Genomic DNA, 23,756 nt, shown 5'->3' on the forward strand with positions numbered 1-23,756 from the left:
GATTTGTGGCTTCTCTTGTTCTCTTAGCCTGGGTAGAAGCTTTCATTTCATCCATCTTTTCGTAAAACCAGCCTATGGGTAATGATTATTTTCTGGTTTATTATTCCTTTTTTTTTGCTTACTTTGGAGTTATTTTGGCTTTCCTTTCCTTTTTTTTTTTTTCTTATTCTCTTAATTTCTTAAGGTGGTAGTAGGGATGATTCAGTGACAAATTCCTCCCTAAACACTTCTTTCATGGCATTACATATATTTCAATAAGTTGTACTTTCATTTTTGTTTAGTGTGAAATATTTTAAAGTTTCTCTCGAGACTTTTCCTTTGCCCTATTTGTTATGTATAAATGTGTTGTTGAATCTTTATGTGTTTGGAAGATTTTTCAATTAACTCTAGTTATTGATTTCTAGTTCCATTGATTTCTTGTTGTGTTTAATTCTGCTGTGTTCTGAGAGGATACAGTGTATGGGTTCAATCCTATCAAACGTGTTAGATGTGTTTTAAGGCCTAGAATGTGGCCTTCTTGGTGAATAGTCCATGTGAGCTTGAGAAGACAGTGTACTCTGTTCTTGTGTGAAGGTCATAGAGAGCAGTTACATTTAGTGGCTGAAGGTGTCTTTGAGGTCAGCTGTGTCCATACTGATTTTCAGCCTGTTGGATCTGTGTTTCTGATAGTGAGGTATTAAGGTATGTGGCTGTGATAGGGGAATCATCTGTTTCCCCCTGGGGTCCATCAGTTTCACTTCACCTATATTGACACTCTGTCATTGCACACATATAAATTAGGAATTCTTATTTCTTTTCTTTTTTTAACCTTTTATCTTCTTATGTGGTATATTCTGCCACTGAGCCACAACTGCCCTGTTGTTTCTTTTTATCCTTATGCAATGCAATTCTTTGTTCCTAATAACCTTCCTTGCTCTGAAGTGAGCTCTGTTTGAGATTACTGTATCTAGCTTGACATGGAGGCACACACCTATAATCCTAGTGACTCAGGAGGCAGAAGCAGAAGGATCGCAAGTCTTGAGGCCAGCCTGAACAACTTAGCAAGACCCTGTCTCAAAAAAAAAAATTGTTTAATTAACAGAAAGGGTTGGTACGGTGCTCCTGGGTCCATCCCCAGTTCCACAGGAAAAGCAAAAAGGAAAGAAATACCTGTACTATCTACTCCTGCTTTTTTTTTTATTACATATATATTTTTTTTAGTTGTAGATGGACACAATACCTTTATTTTATTTATTTATTTTTATGAAATGGTGCTGGGGATCAAATCCAGTGTTTCACACGTGCAAGGCAAGTGCTCCATCACTGAGCTACAACCCCAGGCCTCCTACTTTCTTTTGAGCTAGCACAAGTTTATGTTTTCTCATTCATTTACTTTTAATTTATGTTACGGGTTTTTTCTTCAGTTTTTGAGGTTTCTATTGATATGTCCTCAGGCTTAGAGATTTTTTCCCTTTGCCTTTTTCAGTTTACTGATAAGTCCATCAAAGGCATTCTTCATTTCTTTTTCAGTGTTTTTGATCTGTAGCCTTTCTTTTTTTTTTTTCCTTGAGATTTTCATCTGTTTGCCTATAGTACCCATGTGTCCTAGCATGTTGTGCACTCTACTCTTTAGAGCCCTTAGCATATTAATCCTGGCTATTTTTTTTTTTTTTTTTGAGAGAGAGAGAGAGAGAGAGAGAGAGAGAATATGAGAGAATGAGAATTTTAATATTTATTTTCCAGCTTTCGGCGGACACAACATCTTTGTTTGTATGTGGTGCTGAGGATCGAACCCGGGCCGCACACATGCCAGGCAAGGACGCTACCGCTTGAGCCACATCACCAGCCCTAACCTGGCTATTTTAAACTCCCTGATAATTCCAGCATTATTGGGATTGCAGCCTGTGACAGGTTTTTCCCATGTGCCGTGCTGTGATCTGTTCTTTTCCCTCAACCCTTATAAGTTTTCCTGGAGTTCCCTCACTGTCTCTCCCTCTGGGGTGTCCCTCCCTCCAAGTGTGTTCTTCAGGGATCCTGTGGGCATTCCATAGAGTCAGGGAAACCGCCTCCTAGAGTCTGCACCTGTCTGTGGCCTTAAGCAGTGTGGAGAGAAAAAGGGATCCAGCTAGGGCTGAAGCAGTTGCTTCCCCTGGCCTCCCTGGTGCTGCTCCTGTACGACCCTCTGACTTCTCCACAGCAGGTAGAACATCCTTCAGAACATAGGGCAGAGTCCATCCTCTTCAAAGCCTCTGGTGGCTTCGCATTGACTTGGGATGCCCTTACCATGCCCTCCGGTCCTGTAGGCCAACTGTGCTTTCACATTCTCAGCAGAGAGCTGCCCATACCCTGTCTCCATTGCAGTGCCTCTGCCCGGCCACCTGGCTCTGCTCCCTGCCTGCATGGTTGGTGACAGCTCCTGTCCCCGCTAGCACATTGTGTAGCTGTACACTGACTGAGTGACAGCGCTGCCAGATCCTGGGTGGGTGGGACGTGGGAGCCTGGTCTGTACACGGCTCCCAGCCTTTCCCTATTCTAGCTCACACTTCTTTCTGGCATTCTGACTTTCCGTCCCAGAGGTTTTGGAGTTTCTGTGGGCTTATGGTTTATTCTTCACTAACAGCCCCTCTGCTTGTCTTTGGACTAGCTTCTCTCCTGGAGTTAGATACCCACTTTTTTTTTTTTTTTTTTGGCTTTCTGTTTTCTAAAAATCTGCTAAAATATCTTAATACCTTCTCTTTATTTTTATTTTCCCTTTCTTGTGAATGTGTATCTGTACGTGATTAAGGTGATTTAAATGATTCTCAATAAGAGAAGTTATTAGTAGTCTATCATGCTGAAATTTCCCTCCCTCTTCTGCCTACTGCAACTTTCAAATCATTTTTATTTCCATATCTTTTTAAAACTTATTTTCATGTTTTCCTTCCTTCCTTTCTTCTTCTTTTTTTTTTTTTATATTTTTTAGTTATTGGTGGACACAACATCTTTGTTGGTATGTGGTGCTGAGGGTCGAACCCGGGCCGCACGCATGTCAGGCGAGCGCGCTACCGCTTGAGCCACATCCCCAGCCCCTCTTCTTCTTCTTCTTCTTCTTCTTCTTCTTCTTCTTCTTCTTCTTCTTCCTTCTTCCTTCTTCCTTCTTCCTTCTTCCTTCTTCCTTCTTCCTTCTTCCTTCTTCTTCTTCTTCTTCCTCCTTCTTCTTTCTTCTTTCTTCTTTCTTCTTTCTTCTTCACCTAGGATTGAGCCCAGGGACACTTAACCACTGAGCCACATCCCCAGCCATTTTTAATTTTTGAGACAGGATCTCACTAAGTTGCTGAGGTTGGCTTTGAACTTACTTTGCACAATACTCCTACCTCAGGCTCTTGAGCTGCTGGGAATACAAGTGTGCTCCTTCGCACCAAGCTGATGATTGAGTTTTAATTCTACTTTTCCAGTTGCTCTGTTTCTTTCCTGTGTCACTTACTGTAATGACATCTGATTGAATGGGGTATATATTATTATAGGGCTTATTGTCATTCAACGATGTGTCCCTGGAATTTTCTTGGGAAGAATGGCAGCTACTGGATTCTGCACAGAGGTACCTGTACAGGGAAGTGATCCTGGAAAACTATAGCAACCTGCTGTCAGTGGGTGAGTACTCAAACCCCAAGTCACACATCACCATCCCTTTTCTTTTATGATCTTCCCCCTGGAGACTCTGATGTACTTAATGACTATGAACTTGAACTTTAGAGGTGAAGTTTTCCTTTTGGGCCCTCACCTCCTGGTTGTGCTGTTTCCCAAGGTACAAATGAGCGGTTGTGTTTTGTAGTTTCTGAGCCCTTAATTTCATCTCCAGCAGTTTGGCCCTCATCGTTTGTGATTTTTCCATTAACAGGATATCATGGTACCAAACCTGATTTAATCTTCAGATTGGAGCAAGGAGAAGAGCCGTGGATACTAAATGCCAAAATGTCCACTCAGAACTGTCCAGGTGGGTGAGAGCTAGGAAGATGGGAGGTGTAGAGGTAAACTGGCTGTTCTTGAGAGCTTGGCACTGCTGGGTGTTGTGCATAGAAATCTTGGGAGTCCTCGAACCCTTTCAGCTGACTTACGATGAGACATGAGCGCCTCGGGTCAGCAGTCAAGGACACACTGGGCCTCCTTCCTCCCTGGCTTTGAGAGGTAGGTGTGCCCTTCTTCTGAGCTCTGCCCTACGGTTTGCCTCCTGGGTCAGTTTTCTTCCTTCCCACAGTAGAGGAGACCTTCAGAGAACTTCTTCTCCTGGCTCTGTGTGATCCATCCTCTTCCCTCACATTCCTTTCTCCTTTCTGGTGGGTGCATTGCTTAGACTCCACCCACAGCCCCACATCTGGTCTCACTGTATCACTGTGTGATTTCACACACCTTCACACACTGGGCTTGCTCCCCAGTTCAGCCTCCTTCCATTCTGAACGTTTAGGTTTTTCTCTCCACTGTGGTATCACCGGCAGTGCCACCTTCCTCCTGTTCTCCTTCTGCACTTGGTACTAGGGCTTATATGCCTGCAGGAGAGTTCCCCCTGTGCTTTCCCAGGCTTCATTCTGGTGCAGAAATGGGAAGAAACTTCCTTCCAACATTGCCATTCCTCCCAGTTTCCCCTTTTTGGGGCTTTCTGTTGTTGTGACAAAATGCCTAATAGAAACCACTGAAAGGAGGCAAGAGTTATTTTGGTTCATGGTTGCAGAGGTTTCGGTCTGTGGCTGCTTGGCCCCCCAGCAACAGTCCTATGCTGAGGCAGAGCATCATGGCAGAGAGGACGGAGGAGAGCAGAGCTCTCCCTTCATGGCAGCCTTGAAGCAGGGAGAGAGAGGGAGGGCAGGAGGGAGGTCTTGAGAGAATGTAAGCCCTTCATAGTGTGCTCTCAGGGCCCACTGGGGCCACCTCTACCAGTGCCCACCACCTCCCAGGAATGCCATCACCTTGGGAATCCCTCAGTGGACTAAGCCACCAATGAGCTCGGAGCCCTGAGGGTCCAGGCACTCCCTAAAGCCCGGCTCTGAACCCTGCTGCCTTGGGGACACCCTGGGCCCCGCCCTGCCCGTCCCAGTGCTGTGGCTGCTGTGCACCCTGGACTGGGGCTCACTGGGAATTCTGTCTGCTTCCTTTCTGCTTTGCTGATCTTTCAACTGCTTCTGCCTCCATTACTGTTTTGTCCTTTGAAAACTACCTTGTTGACACTCGTCTCCTCCGTTGTCACTCAGACTAGATCATTATTGTTGTAACTAGGAAGCTCAGATTCACAGTCATATCTAGGAGCTTTCATCGTCTTAGCTGGTATTGCTGGGTTTGTTTTCATAAGCATCCTGTCATTAGTCTGTGAAAATAAATGTATGTCTTCAATCCCGGATTTAACCAGAATAAAACAGTAGGGAGTCAGTAGCCTCTACTGGCAAGTTGTCTTCTATAGAGCAGCTCCAGACACTCCTCTTCTAGAAGGGCAGATGGCAGTCATTGTTGGCTCACCTTTCCCTGTAGAGAAAGGTCAGAGAGGCCTGTGCCCTGCACTTCCCATGAAGCATCTTTTGTTGTCCTCTATGGTCAGACCTTTTTTTTTTTTTTTTTTTTTTTTTTTAAGTTGTGGATGGACACAATACCTTTATTTTATTTATATGTGGTACTGAAGCTCAAACCCAGTCCCTCACACATGCTAGGCAAGTGCTCCACCACTGAGCCTGGCCCAGCCCAGGCTTTTGAGAGAATGCCCATTCTATGGGCCCTTTGAGTAGTCTGACCAGTGCCCACTTCTGTTGTAGTAAGTCTTGGAGTAAAAAGGCTTGAAGAGTCAGACTGTTATCAGACCAACCTTGGGGCTCCTTTCCAGACCTTGCAGGCTTCCAGTCTGTGATTCTGGGGGGTTCTGTTGTTTTCTGACTAATTCTGTTAAGCAGTAATCCAGCAATGGAGGAGTACTATGCAGCGGTGGTCTGCAAGGCCAGGCCTTCCTTCCAGCCACTTAATGGTTTCCCCTTGTAATCTGTCCACTGCCTCACTTCCCAGTACAAACCCTAACTTGGGCCTTCCACTACCCTTGGAGTGGGGCTGTGTAGGAAGAACTCTGGAGAAGCGGGTGTGCCGAGGTCCACACAGGGCCTTGCCTATTCTGGTCAGCCCTGGACCTGAGCAGTGCCCAGGCCTTCGCTTGCTGCCATCTCTCTTGGCCCCTGGTCTGGTCATTACTATCAGTACCAGACAAGGTTTGGGCTTGGATCTGGGCTGTCACCTGCAGCCCTGGTCCCCTGGTGGTCCCTGCCTTGTGTCACTTTGACATGCTGTGCACTTTTCCTGCATGCAGCACTCAGGCCCGGCTGTTGACTCACATGTGGGTGCATGGGCACTAACCTCAGATGCAGCAGCACCCAGAGCTGCCCTCTGCCTGCACCATGCTCTGCGTTTCTGAGGAGCCCTGCACTTTGTGTGGGAGCTGGCGATCCTCCCCTTTCCTCAGTCCCATGGCAGCCCCTCGGTGCTTCTCTGCCCTTTTCTTTCTCATTGTTTATGTCATAACCAGACACACCTTTCTAAGGAAGAATATTATTAATGAGGGTCTCCACTGAGCACCTCTGGGTGACAGCAGACTTTGCTTCTTGCTCTCTGCTCTGTTTCCCAGTGGGTCCTGGGTGTGCTCATCCTTTCCTGTTTCCTGTTTCTTAAACCCTGCCAAGGGAGTTCTCCTCAGGAAGTTTGTACTTGGCATTTTTTCTCAGTTTGAAGTGTTAGGCTTTGGGATTTATTCATCCTCCTTTTTAAAAATTAATTGTATTTTTTATACCTTTATTTTATTTCTTTTTAAGTGGTGCTGGGGATCAAACCCAGTGCCTCCCACATGCTAGGCAAGTGCTTCAACACTGAGCCACAGCTCCAGCCCTTCATCGTCCTTTTTTGCAGTACTGGGGATGGAACCCATGGCTTCATGTGTGTTGGGCAAGCTCTACCACTAAGTCACAGCCCGACTCTTTTATTTTATTCTGAGACAGGGCCTTGCTGAGTGGCTGGCGCTGGCCCGGAGCTTGCTCCCTCCTGCCTCAGCCTCCCGAGTCCTGAGAGTGCAGGCGTGCCGCTGCTTCTAGCTTTGTTCTCCTTTCTAAAGTCTCGTTGCCATCAGACCTGAACATCTGGCCCCAGGAACCTTGTGTCCTCTGAATTGACTTTTTTTTTTTTTTTTTTTTTACTTGTAGTTTTTTAACCTGTAGTCGGACATAATACCTTTACTTTATTCATCCATTTTTATGTGGTGCTGAGGATTGAACCCAGGGCTTCACACATGCTAGGTGAGCGCTCTGCCACTGAGCCATAGCCTCAGCCCCTGAATTTACTTTTTAATTAGGTAAAATCTAACAGTAATAAAATTCATATATAAAATAATTGGGAATTGGCCCCTAAGTACAGGGTAAGTTTTTTAAGCCCCTTTAGAAACCCCCCTTTTTTTTTAATCACTGCAAATTCACTGCCAATTTCATGAGGAGATTGATTCCAGTCTCCCCGTCACCCCTTGCCCCCTATGCTTGGCCAGTATTTCTTTTGAACAGTGGCATAGGCCTAGTAACACAATTAAAAAACAGACTCTTTTTTTTTTTTTTGGTTGTGCTGGGACTGAGCCCAGGGCTTCATGCATGTGAAGCAAATATTCCACTACTGGGATACACTCCCCAGCTACTACATGCATTTTTAAAGCTTTTTAATTAATTCCATATTAGAATTTAAGAACTGCATGGTGTTTTGTTTTTCCTTAGAAGTCTGGGAAGATTGGTACCAGAAAAATCAAGATGAGTTTGAAAGTATTGAGAGAAGTCATGCTTGTAATATGTTCAGAAAACTTCACATAAGCAAAACCCACGTTTCTTCAGGACAAAGACTCCATAAGTGTAATACACTTGGGAAACGCTGGACACAAAACTCGGGGTCAAGCAGAGGTTATGTAAGAAAGACGCCTGATGGTTTTCATGGGTGTGAGGAATCAAGTTTTCTTAAGCATCAAAGAGCTCATAGCATAGAAAAATCCTGTGTATGTAACGAATGTGGAAAGGCCTTCCGTTGTAGGTCACAGCTCATCGTGCACCTCAGGATCCACACAGGTGAGCGGCCTTACGAGTGCACCAAATGTGAAAGGGCCTTCAGTGCCAAGTCCAACCTGAATGCCCACCAAAGAGTCCACACTGGGGAGAAGCCCTACTCGTGTGCTGAGTGTGGAAAAGTCTTCTCGTTCAGGTCGCAGCTCATCGTCCACCAGGAGGTTCACACAGGAGGGAAGCCTTATGGTTGTGGCGAATGCGGGAAGGCCTACAGTTGGAAGTCTCAGCTCATTTTGCACCAGAGAAGCCACACGGGAGTGAAACCCTATGAATGCAGCGAGTGTGGGAAGGCCTTCAGTTTGAAGTCCCCATTCGTTGTACACCAGAGAACTCACACAGGAGTGAAACCTCACAAGTGCGCTGAGTGTGGGAAGGCCTTTAGGAGTAAGTCCTACCTCCTGGTTCACACCAGAATGCACACGGGAGAGAAGCCCTATCGGTGCAGCGACTGTGGGAAGGCCTTCAACATGAAGACACAGCTGGTGGTGCACCAGGGCACTCACACAGGCAACAACCCTCACCAGTGCAGCCAGTGCGGGAAGGCCTTCGGCAGGAAGGAGCAGCTCACTGCTCACCTGCGTGCCCATGCCGGGGAGAAGCCCTACGGGTGCAGTGAGTGCGGAAAGGCTTTCAGCAGCAAGTCGTACCTTGTCATCCACAGGAGGACACACACAGGAGAGAGGCCCTACGAGTGCAGCTTGTGCGAGAGGGCCTTTTGTGGGAAGTCGCAGCTTATCATACACCAGAGGACTCACTCTACAGAGAAGCCCTATGAGTGCAGCGAGTGCGAGAAGGCCTATCCCAGGAAGGCGTCCCTCCAGATCCACCAGAAAACCCACTCAGGAGAGAGGCCGTTCAAGTGCAGCGAGTGTGGGAAAGCCTTCACTCAGAAGTCCTCCCTCAGTGAACACCAGAGAGTTCACACGGGAGAGAAGCCCTGGAAGTGCTCTGAGTGTGGAAAATCCTTCTGCTGGAATTCAGGGCTCCGTATACACAGGAAGACGCACAGAGGGGACACCCGAGTGATGAAGTGAGCATGAGAAATTGTCCTCAAAGGGCAACAGAGTGATGACCAGAGGTCCTGAAAATGCACTCACATGACGAGTCATGTGGGAGAGACCAGCACAGCTGGGAAGAGCCTGAGAAGCCCCCAGGAGGCAGTCACAGGGGACTGATGGGACAGGAGCAGTGAGCCTACCAGGTGTGATATTGTGAGAAGACGTGGGATGGTCATAACTGAGAACACCTTGCAGTTTACTCTGTCAGGGAAGCATTTTCCATAGGAACTGTGTTGCATGGAAAGCCACATTCCAAATTGAAAGCTATGTTTTTATAAAATAAAAAAAAATTCATTATAAACAATAGACTTTTTCATGGGGGAGTGTAAAAGTTTTTTATTTCTTTTTAATATGTAGATAAAGTAAAATCACAAGGCACTTATTCTGAAAGCTAAGGAATATTTTGTGTGACTTTCCTTAATTAACACTGAATAGCATTTTTCAAGAATTTGGCATTTTATTTTTTAATGTAACTTGTCATATATATTTGATAGTTTGTGACACAACATCCCCCAGTATTCTCTGTATTAAATGCTAAGTATCAGCATTGTCTCCTTTCTTTTTAGTTGTAGATGGACACACTATCTTATTTTATTTATTTATCCCTACTTGATGCTGAGGATCCAACCTAGGGCCTCACATGTGTGAGGCAAGTGCTCTACCACTGAGCCCCAGTCCCAGCCCCAGCGTCTCTTTATTAGCAATGTAACTAAAAGCATGTTGGGCTTATAATTGGAAGGGTAGGTCCCCCCCTGCAAGTGTATTTGCTCTCAGAAGTCACATCCAGGAGCAGGTCAGGATGGGGCTGTAGGGCTGCTTCTCAGGCCTGGTGGCCATGCCTGTGATTCCAGTGACTAAGGAGCTGAGGCAGGAACATGGCAAGTTCAAGGCCAACCTCAGCAACTTAGCAAGACCCTATCACAAAGAATAAAAAGGGCTGGGGAGCCAGGATTGTGGCTCAGTGGTAAGTGCTTACCTGGCACATGTGCAGCACTGAGGTTGATCCTCAGCACCATATAGAAATAAAGGTGTCCATCTACAATTTAAAAGAAAAAAAAATTTAAAGCATTGGTGGGGGGGGGGCTGGGGTTATGGCTCAGCGGTAGAGCACTAGCTTCACATGTGCGAGACCATGGTTTCTATCCTCCGTACCACATAAAAATAAATATGTGAAATGTATTGTGTCCAACTACAACCAAATTTTATATATATATATATATATATATATATTTATATATATATATATATATAAATATATATATATAATATATATGGGCTGGGGATGAAGATGTGGCTCAGTGGTTAAGCATCCCTGGATCCAATCCCCAGTACAAAAAAAAAAAAAAACAATAACAACAAACTTTTTAAATCAAAAGAGGAAGTACAAAACATCACATATACCTGCACATTTCCATAGAAATACTGAATGAATGAATAAACTAGAAACATTGGTTGCCTTGAGGTTGTGAGACTGGAGTAAGGGGTGGGACAATTAACTGAGTGTGTTTTTTTGTATATTTTTTCATTATTAATACATAATGTACAAAATAATGGATTTCTTTGCAACATTTTCATACATGCATATAATACTGTGAGTGTATCCACCCTCCCTATGTATAGTTCCTAAATATAATACTTCAACTAATGTTCTCACACTTAAGAACTTCAGGGAATGAGTGAATTCTAGTGAGGAGTTGGTTTTTCACAGTGATATGGATAGGCAATACTGAAACTAATGTGTATTCCAGACCAAGCAAGTAATTATAGTACGGAAAATGAGAGCCAGGTTTCTCACTGTTGGCAAAGGAAGTTAGGAATTTTGACGAGGAACCCCTGTGGTGTTGGACTGGAATGGGAAGTGTCAGTATGAATTCATGACTGTGTGTAAAGACATAGACACAGATGTGCATACTTCTTGCACTGTATCCTGACAGATCTGAGACACACTTACATCCAATAAAAATAAGCACATTGGCTGTTCCTACTTTGCTGTCTAACTACCATTTCCCACCATAAGGAACTAGAGAGCCTTGAAGAAATGGCTCAGTCTAGGGCTGCAGTTGGGAAAATATGGGATGAAATTTTATTATCTTGCTGTGCTAGAAAGTAAAGAAGTACTCAAAAGAGTATGGGATAAGGAGTTCCCCTTCCAGCACGCAGACTAAGGAGCTCTTTGGACTGAATCCCAGTGAAGCTGCAAAGAATTTAAAATCCCTGAAACAGCAAAAGGACATACATCAAATGGAGAAACATATTCAAGAAAACCTACTAAACTTGGTGTGATGAGTGAGAGTCCATGGCATCTGAGCAATATCTTACTCCCTCCTTTCCTGCTCACCGTGGTGGAAACTCCACTTGGGAAGTATAAAAAGTCCCAGGGTTTCCACTCCTCCAGCTCCCAGCTGAGGCCTACGGTGCCTCTTCAGGCCCTGCCCCCACCCCCAGCTACCTGTGGCAGAGATGAAGTACCACACAAGGGTTCCCAAGATGTGGGTGCTCCTTTTCCATCCAGCCTTCACTCATGGGATGGAGGCTCCACATGAGGTCTAGCATGTTGAGAATACAAGGACCAAGTCATCCTCACCCAGCCCTTCCTTCCTTCCTTCCTTCCTTCCTTCCTTTTAAAAATATAATTATTTATTTTTATTTATTTATTTGTATGTGGTGCTGAGGATCGAACCCAGGGGCTTGCACATGCAAGGCAAGTACTCTACTGCTGAGCCACAACCCTAGCCCACTCTTAAAGTAGAGATTTCACACCAGGAGAGACAAGCTGAGAGCCCCAGAGACCATAGCTCTTTTTCATCCCCCTACTGAGCTTCCAGATCCTAAGGTAGGGGTAAGTCAAAGAAAAATGAGCCATTGTCCCCAGCTCCAGGACTGTGACTCAAAATTATGCTCATGGGGAGAGGCAGAGTTCCAGGTTTCTCCCTAAAGGAACTGGCTTCATGGGCTGGAGTGTAAGTCCAGCCTATAGGATCCTCCAATGAAGTTGTGATGCTATGGAATTAAGAGGAGACTGGTAGACTCATCGGAGACAAAAGCTAAGTTCCTAATTTGCTGGAGTTACCAGGGAGAGAGACAGCTAAAATACACCCTCCTGGGGTCCTAACATAGCCAATGACCTCAAACACTATTCCTGTAAAGCTGTCCAGATTTAATTGAATCAGATGTTAGAATAGATTCGGTTACCTCTAGGTCAAAACAATAGCTAGCAATTAATAGTCAACAGCTGACGAAGAGAGAGAAGACCCTGCCAAAACTGTCATCACAGTGATGGTAGGTGATTGAGTCTGCACTCTCATTGAGTCTTACATCAAAGATGTCACCCCATGGGACAGAAAGACCTAAGTAACCTGCCAGTCACTATGCCAACAGTTGGCTGTAACAATTATGATTGCCTAAGGAGCCCATATACAAAGTTGAGTTTTTACATTATCTAAAACATAAAAAGAAACAGGAAAGTCTGACTGATAATGTGAGAAAAATAGCAGGCAACAAAATTGCCTTAACAGAAACAAAAACTTCCTGTAGGCATGACCAAGTAGCAGATAGCATAGACTTCAAAGCAGCTGTTCTAAGAATGTTCAAAGACATAAAGGAAGGTATGAAGATAATGTTCATCAAATAAGGAATATTAAAATAATAAGTAGAGAAGATCATCAACAGATTTGAATTAGCAGAAAAAAGAATTTAAAAAACTGACAAGTTGGGCTGGGGATGTGGCTCAAGTGGTAGCGCGCTCGCCTGGCATGCGTGCGGCCCTGGTTCGATCCTCAGCACCACATACAAACAAAGATGTTGTGTCCGCTGATAACTAAAAAATAAATATTAAAAAAATTCTCTCTCCCCCTCTCACTCTCTCTTAAAAATAAATAAATAAATAAATAAATAAAAAACTGACAAGCTGATCGTGGTTATGTAATCCAAAGAAGAGAGGGTAAGAATGAAGAAAAATAAATAGCCTCAGATAAGTATGGGACAAAATCAAGCATACCCACAATGGAAGTACCTGAAAGAGAGGAGAGAGAAAAGGGAGCCCAAAAGGCAATGAGAGGCCTAAAAACTTCCCAAATTTGATGAAAAGTTCTCATCTATACATTGAAAAAGCTCAGTAAACTTCAAGTTGAATACATGCAAAGAAAGAACATTATCTAACATATAATATTAAAAATGCTGAAATCTGAAAAGAAGAAAATGTTGAGAGCATCAAAGAGAAATGGAACACAAGGGAAATCCATTAAGATCAACAGCTAACTTGTTTTTAGAAACAGTGGAGGGCAGCAGGAAGTGGGGTGTTCAGGGGGAGCTAGAGTGCCAACCAAGAGTCCTATGTGTATAAAGCGGTGCTGCTCCCCTCCACCTCCCCTGCATGGAGAAGTGGACTCTGTCAATAACACCATGAGGAAGGAAGAAGAAAGGTGGGAGCACAGTTGTGTCAGGCCAGGGAAAGGACTCCAAATAGTAACTTAAGGCCAGTGCAGCAAATGAATAGAATCAGAGAAAACAAATGGCAAGCATAACAAAAGCTGTAAATATACACTTCCTCGGCTTTTTAAAAGATATAAAATTAGTAGGCATAGTGGTACAAGCCTGTAATCCCAGTAACTCGGGAGGCTAAAGCAAGAGGATCACAAGTTCAAGGCCAGTCTGGGCAATTTAGCAAGACCTTGACTCAAAAGAAATTTTAAGGGGCTGGGGCTTTGTTGGGGTTGTAGCTCAGTGGTAGAGCACTTGCCTAGCACGTGTAAGGCACTGGGGTTGATCCTCAGCACCACATATAAAATAGATAAAGTTATTCTGTCCATATACAACTGAAAATAATAATAATTTAAAAAGGGCTAGGTAAATTCAGTGGTAAAGTCTCCCTGGGCTCAATCTCTAATACCCTCCCCAATAATAATAACAAATGAATAATAGGATTGTTTTTTGATACTGGGGATTGAACCCAGGGGTGCTTAACCACTGAGCAATATCCCCAGCCATTTAAAAAAAATATTTAGAGACAGGGTCTTGCTGAGTTGTTTAGTGCCTCACTAAGTTGCTGAGACTGGGTTTGAACTTGCCATCCTCCTGCCTCAGCCTCCTGAGCCGCTGGGATTACAAGTGTGTGCCAGCACACCCAGCTCAAAAATATTTTTAACATCTGATTCAAATTAAAGTAGTATAAATCAGTAGTAGCTATCCCTGGAGGAAGTAACTAAAAAAAATGGTGAAAAAAATCTCTAAGAAAAAGACATTACAAGCTTTAAGCTACCCATAATCCCAGTGACTCAGAAGCCTGAGGTAGGAGGATGGCAAGTTCAAGGCCAGCCTGGGCATCTTAGCTGTTGCAGGATTCTGGCATAGAGAGTCAGGACACCCGGGCCTTCAGCAGGAAGTGTGTTTTTGAGTGCTGGCACGGGCTCAGCAGATTCTTATTCAGAGGTGGAGGGCCCAACCAGGAGTCACATGCTTATCAGCTCTTGTTAGCCTTCTCTTCATGCCAGCTTCCATGCAAGGTAACAAGGTCTGCCTGGGAATTGTATCTGTATACTATAGGGTTGACACAGTGTTACAAAAGACTTATGGAATGTGCACACTGATACTAATGGTACCATATTTCCTTTGTTTTGAGAAAGTCCCTACCACATAGCAAGACCCGGTCGCAAAAGAAAATGATAAAAATGGGCTCTTGAAGTTTAGCTCAGTGGTGCAGCACTTGTCCAGCAAGTGAAAAATCTCTGGAATCAATCCCCAGTACTGCAAAACAATAAAACACAAACATTGCAGCCAGGTGCAATGATGCACCCCTATAATCCCACCTACTTGGGAGGCTGAGACAAAAGGATCACAAATTTGAGGCCAGCCTCAGTAACTTAGCAAAACTCTGTCTCAAAATAATTAAAACATGAAAACAGAGGGTTTGACTCAATGGTTGAGCCTCACTGCTCATTCCCCAGTACTGAAGAAAAAAAGATGCAAATTTATATTAAAAATATTCACTTAGTGCAAAAGAAATTAATGAAGAAATTATGAGAATAATAAACAAAAGGGAAAACAGCAGTTATAAATCCAATTATATAGATAACAAATGAGAATGAGCTAGTTAATCAAAAGGCATGGTGTATGAAATTGGATAATGAAGTAAAATCTATGAGCACTCTACAGGAGACTGTTTCAGATTCAATATATGAAAAGACTAGAAGTAAAAGAATGAAAAAATATATGTCTTGCAAACAGTAGCTGTAATAAAACTTGAGTGATTATCCTAATGTCAGACAAAATAGACTATAACTTTATTACATTACTGTGCTGGGAACTGAACCCAGGGCCCCATGTATGCTTACAAGCTAAGCCACACTCCCATCCCTCAAAATAGTCTTTAAAACAAAATTTTTATTTGATACAGAGCCACATTTTATAAAGATAAAAGAGTGACTACTGCAGGGAGCCATTCTGAATGACCCACACCTTCCATCCTGAAGCGAGAGGAGAGGCTTTGACCAATCACTACATTTTGTCGTCCCGGTTCTGGAAGTTGAGGGTATGTCTTCAGATGTGAGTGTCACCCCTGAGGTTGAATTACACTCACTGGTCCCTTGTGACCCTGCCCCTTCTGGCTTTTTTTTGGATGGAGCTTTCTAAGAATAAAGGTCCCCCCCCCAATAAAAGCCCACCTCCGGACGTGTTCGCTCTCTCTCGCCAGCCTCTGGTGACTTTCTCTTGCTCTCCCATTTGGGGAGCTGCAAGCTGAGAGTGGAGAAACAATCCTGAAGCTTGTTTAAAGGTAAAGTGTGTGTCTATGTTTTATTTAGTGTCCCTGGAAATTCTCACGAATGACCCTAAATTCAGCTGCCCACGTGGGTCAGAGGCAGCAGACTACATCAAGATGATATAGCAATTATAAATTTATATGTACCAAACAACTGAGAATCAAAATATATGAGGCAAAAATCTCACAGAAATAAGGAGAGAAACAACAACAGCTATAGTTGGAGATTCAATATGCCACCTCCAATAATATGTAGAACAATTAAGCAGTAAATCAATGTATTAGTTTTCTAGGGTTTCCATAATAAAGAGCCACAAACTAGGTGGCTTAAGCAACAGAGATGCATTGCCTTACAATTCTGGAGGCTATCTTCAGTTTCGGTCTCCTTCTGAGGGCCATGAGGGGTGGATCTGTTCTAGACCTCTCCCTTGTCTTCTTATGTCTCTTTACCTCATCTTCTAGGTGTCTGTGTCTAAACTTCCCTGTTTATAAGAACACTTGTCATACTGGCTTAGGGTACAACCCTAATGACATCATTTTAGCAAGATTAGGTTTGTAAATATCCTATCCCCAAATAAGATCATACCCTGAGGAATGGGAGTTAAGATTCCAACAATCTCTTTTGGTAAAAGTAGATATCATTTAACCCATAACCATTAACAAGATGATTTGGGGACAGGGGTTGTGGCTCAGTGGTGTAGCACTCACCCAGAATGGATGAGGCACTGGATTCCATCTTCAACACCACATAAAGATAAATAAATAAAGGTATTGTGTCCATCTACAACTAAAAAATATTTTTAAAAAATAAATAGATAGGGGTTGGGATATGGCTCAAGTAGTATCGTGCTCACCTGGCATGTGTGAGGCACTGGGTTTGATCCCCAGCACCACATAAAAATAAAACAAAGATATTGTGTCCACCTAAAGCTAAAAAAGAAATATTAAAAAAGAAATAGATATTGGGCTGGGGATGTGGCTCGAGCGATAGCGCGCTCGTCTGGCATGCGTGCGGCCCGGGTTCGATCCTCAGCACCACATACAAACAACGATGTTGTGTCCGCCGATAACTAAAAAATAAATATTAAAAATTCTCTCTCTCTCTCTCTCTCTCTCTCTCTCTCTCCCACTATCACTCTCTCTTTAAAAAAAAAAGAAATAGATATTTTGAATAACAGTATAAACCTACTAGATCATATAGTCTTATAGAAAGCATACCAGAACATAATTCTCCTCCTGCACCTTATGAATCCATATCTGATAGTATCAAGTATAAAATATATAAAAATAAATTTACTTGTGGTGTTGGAACTCTTAAATATCTTAACTCTGGTTGTGGATACATGAACTTATGCAGGTGATGAAGTTAAACAGAACTTAATACATACCCAAGTATAAGAGAAACCGGGCAATTTTTAAGTATTGTGTATTTTATCAAAGGCTGAGATATTGTAATAATTTTGTTAAAATAATAACAGTGGGAAAAATTTGGAAATGTGTAGAAGGGATTTCTCTATTAATCTTCACACTGCAGGTAAATTTTTTTTAAGATGGGGTCTCTCTGTTTCTCAGGCTGGTCTTGAACTCCTGGGCTCAAGGGATCTCCTGTTTCAGTGCCCATGAATACCTGGGACTACTGGCATGTGCTGCTACACCCAGCAACTGTAGGTAAATTTGTAATTATCTCAAAAAACTTTCAATGAAAATGAAAAATCTAATAAATATGTAAAATGAAAATAAATAAACTATTATATTCAGTCAATGAATATAAATACTGCCAAATAAATTGCAATAGAATAAGCAACATGTTCACATTCCAGACTGATATCACTATATGATAAAGGTAACTGCCAAAAGGCTACAGGTAGCATAATACCAGGGTGAAAACCAAAATAAAATGAAATGGAATTTCATGTTGTTTAGACATATATGTTGATGTGATAAAATAATTAAACAAAAAATCTAGGATCTGGGCATGGTGGCACACACCTGTAATCCCAGCGGTTCAGGAGGCTGAGGTAGGAGGATCATGAGTTTAAAGTCAGCCTTAGCAACTTAGTGAGGCCCGAAGCAACTGAGTGAGACCCTATCTCTAAATAAAATATAAAAAAGGGCTGGAGGACTGGGGATGTGGCTCAAGCGGTAGCGCGCTCGCCTGGCATGCGTGCGGCCCGGGTTTGATCCTCAGCACCACATACCAACGAAGATGTTGTGTCCGCCGAGAACTAAAAAATAAATATTAAAAAAACTCTCTCTCTCTCTCTCTCTCTCTCTCTCTCTCTCTCTCTCTCTCTCTCTCTCCTCTCTCACTCTCTCTTAAAAAAATGCAAGCAAAGACACACTAAAGTAACAACTTTAAGTGGTGAAAGAATCTGCCAACTTAGAACTCTATATCCAAGTAAAATATCTTAAAAAAAATAATAAAAATAAATAAAAAAGGGCTGGAGATTTGGCTAACTGGTTAAGTGTCCCTGGGTTCAATTCCTGGTATGCCCCCCCCCAAAAAAAAGCTAGAAATGATAACCAAAAAAGGTAGCTTCTATCTCTATGGAAGAAGCAGTGAGTGGGGAAGAGGGAACAGTAAACTGAGTTTGCAAATTATTTGTGGCTTCCTATTTCTCAGATTGGAGGATAGATTTGTGGGCATTTATGATAAAGTACCTAAAAATAATATTAGATGAAAAGAGGATATATAGATAGTTTAGATTTTTGAAAATGAAGAGAATGCAAAGAATAATCATAAATCTCTAAATGTGTTATCTTAGATAACCTTTCAATATTATCTTAGATAACATTTTTTAATCTTCTAGGGAATTATACATTGCCAAAGTTGACCAAGCAGAAAAAGCAAAACTTAATAAATCAAATAATGAATTTGAAATAAATGAATAAGAAGCCTAAATGATTCTCTAGGAAAAGTTTACCAAACATTGAGGACTTTATCACTATATGTTAGGAAGTATAAGAAAAAATTTAAAGGATAAATTATCCCTAAATTCACTTTACAATCTTAGTAAAACCTTTACACCAAATTAGTATAGAGACAGCAAAAGAAATTATCATAGGCTAATCTAATAGATGAAATTTTTCAGATAAATGGAATCCAGATCTCTTTTTCACATCTTTGTATATGCCTGTATTAGGGCGACCATAGGAAATCCCAGTGATTGACCCTTGTTGACACAGGTGGAATATTTTCTTTTCCAAAGATGGCTCTAACAGTAGCTCTCATTTCATAAATCATTTATAATGTGCCCTACTGTTCCTCCCTTTGAAATTCTCATCCCACTGCTTTGAGTTTTGTAACTTACTTTAAGCCAAAAGAATGTGGTGGAAATGTGAGAAACACACTCACCTGTCCAACCCAAAGAATGGACTTATAGCACAAGCAGAGGCTTTATTTTAATGATTGTGTTGCAAGATCTGGCATCTGGTATCAGAAATGTACATACTGGGTACGACTAGCATTTTATTCCCTTGTTATGGGCCAGGTTATATGGGCAGTGACCAAGTAGACTGCATTTTAATGGAGACCCCACATTATGTAAGAAATGCTTCTCCCATGGGAACACCCCGCCTCTGTACCCATCAACAATTTCTTAGCACAGCATGTTTGGCAACACAAAATGGAAATTCTTATACAATGTAAAATTATTCTCTTTGGCTCCCATTTTTCTTGGACAATGTACCCTGTTAGAGATTGATCATCTAGATGTTAGTAATCATTCTTTAACTTATACTCAACTAGGGTCGTTTTGACTCACTTCCCTTCTGCTTATGATTTCAGATCTCACGACGTTTGTTTATGGTTTTGAATCATAGCAACAGCCACTTATGATTAATGTGGTTTTGGACTATAAAAGGTATATTCAAACCCCAGGAGGGGGTTGAAGGGTGCAGACTTTCAGCCTGCTCCTTGGCCCATCAGCTGGTGGATCTGGATCACCAGCAGGTGAATAAAGGTTCTGTCTCCTGCTTTAAGATAGACTAGGTGATTTATGGCAATCTTGCCATAACAATCTAGAGTGCAAGGTCCCTTCCTTGGTTCCTTGTTGGCTGAGTACTATGGCATCTGTATAGTCACCTAGGTTTTAATGTCTCCTATTGGGTTATTTGAAGAAATATGCCTTGGGTCATTTAAAGTTATCCCCAAGTCCCTTTGTTATCTTGTGGTGGGAAAGTCTTCTTAGGGTGAATGCATTCTTAAATACATGCAGCTTGCTGTTCTCTTTCTGCTGGCCAGGCCCACCCCTTCCCAGCCCTCCTGTTTGTCAAGGGGCTGTTCAGGTGCAGTGGACTTTGGATTTGCCACACCCACAGGCTGTAGTGCTATTTTGCAACTTTCCCTTCTCTAGATCCCCTCTGGGGGCCTTTCTTTCATTCTAATTTTAGATTTAAGGCTGAGTACTGTATTCTGAAAATGGACCACTGGACTTTCTGGTTCTTTCAGAAGTGATGGTGCAATACTTTTCAGGATATAAAAAGCAATGTGTGTCTTTCTTTTTTCCTGGAATACTTGTTCTTGAAAACCATCTATCATGTAAGCAGTCTTCTCCTAACCCTAACTCCCCATAATTGAATCCAGGGACACTCTACCACTGAGCTACATCCCCAAACTTTTTTTTTTTTTTTTTAGTTTTTGAGAAACAGTTTTGCCATATTGCTCAGGCTGGCCTTGAACTTTCAATCCTCCTGCCTCAGTCTCCCAAGTCATTGGGATCACTGGCTTACGTCAGTAAAGCAGTTTTTGAGAGGCTTCAATGTTAAGAAACTTCAAGTAGTCCAACCGTGAAAAATAATAACATCTTCATAGTCATGTATGTAATAAAGTTTTGGGTGATATTTTGGAAAGCAGTTATGATGGGAATAAAAATTTGGTACTGGGGTGGGGTGCTATTCAATAAAAACTTAAAACATGGCACTGGGTGTTACTACCCAGAATTTGCAAGTGTCATGTTCACTGAAACACTCAGGGTCACTCCAGGGGAACTGGGCTTCATGAAATAACCACACAAGAGCCAGAGATACCTTTTTCTTTGGTTCCTGTACAGCTCCTCTGACCTTAAGGGTCCAGAGAGAGAGAGAGAGAGAGAGAGAGAACTTTCGAGTGCACAAGTAAACCCTTTTCTTGGGAGGAAGCCATTCAAATGAGGCAAGGGGTCAGGTTTCAGGGGGTTGAGTCTAGCTTCCTGATGTCTGCTGTCAGCAGGTTGACTGACATCTAGGAAGGCCATACCCAAAGGCAGAACAAGAGAAAGGGACACACAAAGTGTTTCCATGGAACATTGTTGCAGTAATTCACTTGCAGTTCAGCATGGGAAAAGAAAGAAGAAGAAGAAGCAGAGCAAGCGAAGCAGCAGCAGAAAAAAAGTCCTTTATTGTGTACAAGCAATCTTTTTATAGTATTGTGAACAAAGAAGGCAGCCTTCCAACATCAATAAATCAGGTCTTTCAGCTAATTAAACATAGCATACAGAAGTTTTACTTTCTAATCAGAAGTGACCCGCTTCTCATGGCTAATCTACTCTTTTTTAAAAATTTTTTTTATTTTTTTATTTTTTTTTTATTGTTGGTCGTTCAAAACATTACATAGTTCTTAATATATCATATTTCACAGTTTGATTCAAGTGGGTTATGAACTCCCATTTTTACCCCGCATACAGATTGCTGTATCACATCAGTTACACTTCCATTGACCTAGAGTATGCTGAGCTCTGATCTTTGTTTAGAACAGATAAAAAATTTTTCTCAGCGCCCTCCTAGCCCACTTGGCAGAACATCCCGTTTGCAGGCAAGTCCTCCCAAGGACAGCAGACACCTCGTTTTCAAGCATGTCCACTGTTACCTTATCTAAAACTTGAAGGAGCCTCTCGTTTGCGAGTAGGCCCTCCCAAGGACAGCAGACACCTCGTTTTCAAGCATGTCCGCTGTTACATATCTATACCTTGACAGAATATCCCGTTTGCAGGCAGACTCCATCAAGGACAGTAATAGTAACACAGTTACCTCTGATTCTCTACAAACATTCTATCCCAAACAGGGAAAAGGGGTAATATCACAAAGGAACAGGTGAGTGTAGCTCAATCCATGGGGCGACACACCTATGTCTGAAGACACATCCTCAAACTTCCGGGACCGGGGCAATGTCCAGGTAGTGTCAAAGCTTCTTCACTTCAGGACTGAGAACACAAATCATTCAGAGTGGCCTCCCACATGCTTTTTTTTTTTTTTTTTTTTAAGAGAGAGTGAGAGAGGGAGAGAGAGAGGAGAGAGAATTTCAATATTTATTTTTCAGTTATCGGCGGACACAACATCTTTGTATGTGGTGCTGAGGATCCAACCCGGGCCGCACGTACACCAGGCAAGCGCGCTACCGCTTGAGCCACATCACATCACATGCTTGAACCTCATGGAATATATTATTAAAGCCTGAAGGGCCTTGGAGAGGGTAACAGCAGAGCCTTTGTGAAGGAGTTTGCTGGGGAATTTGAAGGAACATAGTGAAATTCCATAGAACACGGAGAAAATGGGACTTTGTTTTGTAGATGTAAAATGGAAAATTTACCTGAAAGGAAAGTAACCATGACACTTGGAGAGACCAAGAGATCTTTATTGTGGCGATGTTTGATCGATAGGAGAAAGAGGAGGAGAGAGAGAGAAAAGGTGGGGGAGATGTTTTGCCAGATTCGTGGGACCCCAATAGACCTCCAGGAGCCGAATCCGTTGCAATCACACAAGAGTCTTTATTGCAAGCTCGAGCCTGGACTCACAACCGCTCCGTTGCAGCGGTCCCAGGGAGTGAGCCCTGGTCCTTTGTTCAGTGAGATTTTATAGGTTTTAGGGGGATACTCTATGCATCACTACATCACACAGCAAATCATTCCATCCCGAGGGAAAATCAAACCACAACTCTTAACATTGATTAGCACATTCAATGGCGGGAACAAGATGGGTAGGGGTGATTGGTTAGTACAAGAAGGGCATTCTTTTGAACTGATTGGTTTAGGCCATGAGGGGTGTACGTGCTGAACTACATGGTTTCCCAACATGTTATCAACCACCATAAACTACTTGGGGGTCATCTGGCATTCCAGGTATTTTCCCTGTCTCATGCTGATTGGAGGTTGCTAGAGGGGTTGCTATGGGTCCTTACCTAGCCTAACTGAGTCAGGGACACGTGGTGCCACATACCTCTCCTGTTATTTACAGACAAACAACTCAGCTGGATGGGTATGTGCTTAGGACTGCTGTGTGGGTTTTTCCAAGAACAAGGGTCACACCCCCTTCCTTGGACAGGCTTTGCTCTGAGGTAGAGGCTGGTTTCTCAAAAATGGAGTCACATTAGTTTTCAGAGCAAAGCAAGAGAGAGAGGAGCGAGAGAGAGAGAATCAGAGAGAGAGAGATGGGGGGGGCAGCAGGAGAGAGTTTTTATAGCCAAAATCTAATGGGGTGTTTGGGTCTGCAAGCTGCCTTGTTGGCGCACAGTGATTGGATCATACAGTAGTTGCTAAGGGTGTCATCTTCTGCCTTCAGGCAGACCGGGCAGGGTGGGTTTTGGTTGCACCAGATGAGTGGGGGCTGAGTGTTCAGACTTGAGGCAAACAAGTGATCATGAACCAAACAAATGGGGGTCAAGTGTCCAGGCTACCCCGCAGCTAAGCCTGCTCCACAACTAACATTACCTACTGACCTCTAATGTTGTAGATAAGTGAGTTTTAAACAATGTATTCAGGACACTAGCTGGCTTTCTCGATGCGTATAACAAAATGAGAGCAATGAGAAACTAAAACTGAGCTATTACATGGAGGAAATGTCTTTCTATTCAATAACCTTCTCAGCAAAAGCAAGGTCCTCAGAAAAAAGATGAAATGCAGG

General features: G+C 42.8%; 2 protein-coding genes across 2 annotated transcripts in view; both read left to right on the forward strand.

The window, feature by feature from the left end:
* ZNF84 (zinc finger protein 84) overlaps positions 1 to 23,756 on the forward strand; it is a 90,307-nt gene that overhangs the window by 7,634 nt on the left and 58,917 nt on the right. The window lies entirely within an intron of this gene.
* ZNF26 (zinc finger protein 26) lies at positions 1,753 to 9,830 on the forward strand. Its single transcript, XM_081286779.1, has 4 exons — positions 1,753 to 1,792; positions 3,483 to 3,609; positions 3,857 to 3,952; positions 7,731 to 9,830. Exons 3-4 carry the CDS (start codon positions 3,931 to 3,933, stop codon positions 9,101 to 9,103), a joined length of 1,395 nt encoding a protein of 464 aa, XP_081142905.1. The 5' UTR covers positions 1,753 to 1,792; positions 3,483 to 3,609; positions 3,857 to 3,930; the 3' UTR covers positions 9,104 to 9,830.

This window comes from Spermophilus citellus, assembly GCF_964194105.1.
Source record: "Spermophilus citellus genome assembly, chromosome: 3".
NCBI lineage: Eukaryota > Metazoa > Chordata > Mammalia > Rodentia > Sciuridae > Spermophilus > Spermophilus citellus.